At 40.2% G+C, this 4601-nt stretch overlaps 1 protein-coding gene across 1 annotated transcript in view; it reads left to right on the top strand.

Moving 5' to 3' along the window:
* Window positions 1-4368, top strand: part of LOC121917806 (deleted in malignant brain tumors 1 protein-like) — a gene marked incomplete at both ends in the record, with an annotated part of 5540 nt that extends 1172 nt beyond the window's left edge. The window contains 2 exons of the mRNA XM_042443929.1: window positions 551-883; window positions 4063-4368. Coding sequence (XP_042299863.1) covers window positions 551-883; window positions 4063-4368 — 639 coding nt within the window. The remainder of the gene's footprint in view (window positions 1-550; window positions 884-4062) is intronic.
* Window positions 4369-4601: the final 233 nt, after the last annotated feature.

Below are 4601 nucleotides of genomic sequence, written 5' to 3' on the forward strand. Positions count from 1 at the left end.
TTTTAGTTGCCCTTCTTTGGACACGCTCCAGTTTCTCAATGTCCTTTCTGAATTGTGGCGCCCAGAACTGGACACAATATTCCAGGTGGGGCCTGACCAAAGCAGAATACAGTGGCACTATTACTTCTCTTGATCTAGACACTATACTTCTATTGATGCAGCCTAAAATTGCATTGGCCTTTGTGGCAGAAGAGCAGGATATAAATGTTCTAAATGATTGAATGACTTGTCAAAATCACCCAGTGGGTTTCATGGCTCAGCTGGGAATCAAACCCTGATCTCCAGAGTGGTGATTCAACACTCAAACCACTAAGCCATGCTGTGCCACAGTATTTCTGATGCCTGTGAACTCATTTGAAATGTGGTCCTGCTCACTGAAGGAATCTGAAGCCCAGCCTTGAGAGTTGGAAGGCAGTGACACTTCTCAGGTTTTAAACGATTGTCAGAAGATTTATTTTATTTTATTATTGGCAGTGACTCTATGTATCCATGTTGTTAGACCCATTTTGAAGGTTTAAGGTAGAAACTATAAGTAAAAAAGTAACAGCAGTTATACCTATTTCAGATCCACCAAAGATCAGATTGGTGAATGGTTTCAGTCGATGTTCTGGAAGAATTGAAGTATTCCACAACCAGCAGTGGGGAACTGTGTGTGAAGATGGCTGGGATCAGGATAATGTTCAAGTTGTGTGCAACGAACTTGGCTGTGGCGATGCCTTATTAGTCTCACGGGAAGCTTATTTTGGAAGAGGAAATGGTCCAATCTGGCTATTGAGAGTTCGCTGTGATGGGACAGAAAATGCTATCAGTGACTGTCCCTACCGGAAAAGCAGAATATCTCACATCTGCAGCCATGACCATGATGCTGGAATTGTGTGCTCAGGTATTGTATGAGACTGCATTAGATAATACCATATATTGCCTTACAAATGTGAGACTCTTAGACCATCTAGTCCATGTTAATCAGTAGCTCTACAGATTTTCAGGCAAAACTCTTTCCTAGCATATCAAGAGATCTCACCTCTCTCCCAATATAGGGACTCATTCTTTTCTGAGTGGAACAAGCTGTTTCCTGCTCCAAAAATTCAGTGAAAGAAAGCCATAAATGAATTTTGTGTAGAATAAATCCAAAACAGCAAAGCTCTTATGATTTCAGGAGTCTAGGATTTCCTGAAACCTTTAAAAAAAAGGAAAGACCCCCCCCCCCATATTTTTCAATCATTCCTGATTTTCTTATATTCTTTCCATCTCTTTAAATTCTTTCCCATTCCCATGGAAACATTAAACAGGGCTGACTTTGCTCAGTTTCTGAAATCTGATGAGATCTGTTAGTTCATGGTAGCATACTCCATCCTTCATTTCTTAAATTCAAATTAGGTTCTGTTTAATAGAGTAGATCCTACTAGTCACAGTGCTCATCAAATTATTTTACTATGAAACCCCATTGTTGACTTTTACTCATGGTGATCCCCTGAATGAGACATCTCCAAGCCCCTTTGTCCTCAGCTGCTCTGCAGGCTATTATGCGATCTTCCTCTCTTTCCACTGCCCTCCACCTTTCCTAGCATTATTGTTTTTTCTAGTGAGTCCTGCTTTCTCATGATGTGTCATACTTTGGACAACCTCAACTTTATCATCCTGCCTTCCGGGGAGAGTTCAGGCTTGATCCATTTGTTTGTCTTTTGGACTGCCCACTGTATTCTCAGCACCCTTCTCCGGCACCACATTTCAAATGAGTTGATTTTCTTTCTATAGGCTTTCTTCATTGTCCATGTCTTACATCCTGAAGGGACACGTGATCACTTGGATGATCCTAAGCCTGGTGTTCAGTTTTATATATTTGCACTTAAATATATAAAGATCTTAAATATCTTTTCTATTTCTTTCATAGTTGCCCTTCCCAGCCCTAGTCTTTTTCTAATTTATTCACTGCAATCCCCATTCTGATGAATGGCTGAATCAAGAATGGAATATCCTTAATTATTTCAATTTCCTCCTCGTCTAGATTGAATTTTGTAATGCTTCTGTGATAATTATTTGTGTTTTCATAATGTTCAACAGTAAGCCTGCCTTGGTACTTTCCACTCTGACTTTCTTTAGATACAGGAAAAGAGAGTCCACATCGTTTCAAGTTTGTAATGTTTGCAGTATTACACGGTAGTCTGAATAACTAAAATGTTTGATATTCCTTCTTCTAATCTTTACTCTCCTCCGTTCATGTATAAACCTTTTCTGCATATGTTACTTTCTGCAAACAAATTGAATAGATAGCTGAGAGAATGCAACCTTGTCTGACTACCTTTATGACTGGGAACCGTTCTGTTTCTCTATATTCTATTCTAACTGTAGCCTCCTGTCCTGAGTACAGGTTATTGCATCAGGACAGTCAAATGTAATGGTACATCCATTTCTTTAAGATCAGTCAATGGTTTTCCATGATTTATGCAGCCAAAGGTTTTGTTGTAGTCTATGAAGCACACACTGATTTTCTTCTGGCATTCCCTGGTGTGCTCCATTATCCATCGTATGTTTGCAATGTGATCCCTAGTGCCTCTTAATTTCTTGAACCCTGCTTAACCTCTGGAATTTCTCACTGAGTATATGATAGGAGTCTTTGCTGCAGAATGTTAACTTTCATTTGCTTGCATGGGAAATGAAAGAAATTGTCCTGTAGTTGCTGCACCTTTTTGTATTTTCTTTTGGGGGATAGAGATGAATATTAATCAGTTCCAGTCTGAGGACCATCATTGTTTCTTCGCAGATTTTGATTAAAACTAAAATTGATTCTGTCTCTCTAAATTGTAGTAGCTCTATTGATGTCATCTGTTCCTGGTGATTTATTCTTCCTAACTGCTTGAAGTGCTACTCGTCTTCATACAGTTCTTTACCCCATGTGTTATTCATCCCGTCTTCTCTTTTGTGTATTATTTCCAAATATTAGTTGCATATTATATTCTTGTGTTGATCAAAGAGCATCTTCATTCTTGGTTTAAGGCCCAGTACAGACTGGAAGAAAGGGGCAGTCCTTTCTTCTCCAGATTGTTGCTGTGGCAAGCGCATGGCCTCAGCAACAATTCACAGCAAAAATGGAGCTCCTTCTAGCAATGCTGTAAAGGCATCATAAGAGCCCTTGGGGCGTCACAGTGATACCACGCACGCACTGTGCTGTTTGAATGTGGCATGCATGTGACGTCATTAATATGTGTGTCGTGTGGATGGCGGTGCCTGAAAATGGTGCTGCTGTCACGTGTTAGGGTTCCGGAGCGTGCAGATGCTGTGCGCTTCGGAACCCTAGTCCCAGAATTGGTCCCAGGCTGCTGCAAATAGGTGGTCTTTACTGGGCCTAAATTCCCTTTTAGTTCCTGGATCTGGTGGAATAGGTCTCTTGTTCTTCCTAATGTTTTTTGTCAACTTCTGCTTCTCGTCATTTATTATAGTAATCACTGAACAATTGCATTCAGATTTCTTTTTCTGTTCCCATCTATATTTTGTTCTGTTCCTGTCTCCCTCTTCTTTTGCTTCTCTTCTTTTCTTTACAGCTTGTAGCATTTCATCTGTCATCCCCTGTTTCTTTACTTTCTTTTTGGCTAGAATTAGCATTTTTTGCATTAGTCTTTGGCTATGTCCTTGACCTCTTCCATAGTTCTTCTGGTTTCTGGTCAATTAATAGTACAAATATTAGGTTTAATAGTGCAATTCTACTTATCATTTTCTCTTTGAATTCTGCTGAGATGTTGTTCAGATCAAATTTTGGCATGATGATTGATTTTGTGTTCTCCTTCAGCTTTATTCTTATTTTTGGTATTAGTAATTCATGGTCTGTGCTACAGTCTGTGCTTATTCTCATTTTTGCCATGAAAATAGAGCTTCTGCATCTTCTGTTTCCAATTCTGTAGTCTATTTCATATTTGGATTGACCATCAGGTGATGCCCATGCATATATTTTCCAGATATACATTCTCCTTTCTGGATATATGAAGAAAGTATTTGTAAAGAACAGATTGTCCACCTCACAAAGGTCTATCAATGGCTCTCCTGTTTCCTTTTATCTTACCCTATCAGAGCTCCGTTTAGTGAATGGCTCCAATCGCTGCTCTGGGCGGGTCGAGGTGTTGCACAAACAACAATGGGGGACTGTGTGTGATGCTGGCTGGGATTCCCATGATGCCCAAGTTGTGTGCAGGGAACGGAGCTGTGGAAATGTTGCCAAAGCAATTGGGGGAGCATTGTATGGTCGAGGATCCAGCCCCATCTGGCTCAAGGGGGTAAACTGCACAGGAGAAGAAGCATCTCTGAGTGACTGTGGCCAAAGTGCTTGGGAAGACCACAGCTGTGACCATAGTCAAGATGCCAGTGTGGAGTGCTCAGGTAAGTTTCTATCACATTGTTTAAATTCAAATACACTGTATAAGGCCTGATCAGATCTAAAAAAATTAATGAGATGATGATGAAAATGTACTCTTCCAATATACCAAGACAAATGTTTTGGATGAAATATGGATGACTCAGCTCTACTGAAGGCAGGGAATTGTTGCCCACAAATATTGGCTGCACAATGAAGCAGGTGTTTGTTATTGTTGTTGTTGTTGTTGTTAACCACC

This window comes from Sceloporus undulatus, unplaced genomic scaffold (genome assembly GCF_019175285.1).
Source record: "Sceloporus undulatus isolate JIND9_A2432 ecotype Alabama unplaced genomic scaffold, SceUnd_v1.1 scaffold_855, whole genome shotgun sequence".
Lineage (NCBI taxonomy): Eukaryota > Metazoa > Chordata > Lepidosauria > Squamata > Phrynosomatidae > Sceloporus > Sceloporus undulatus.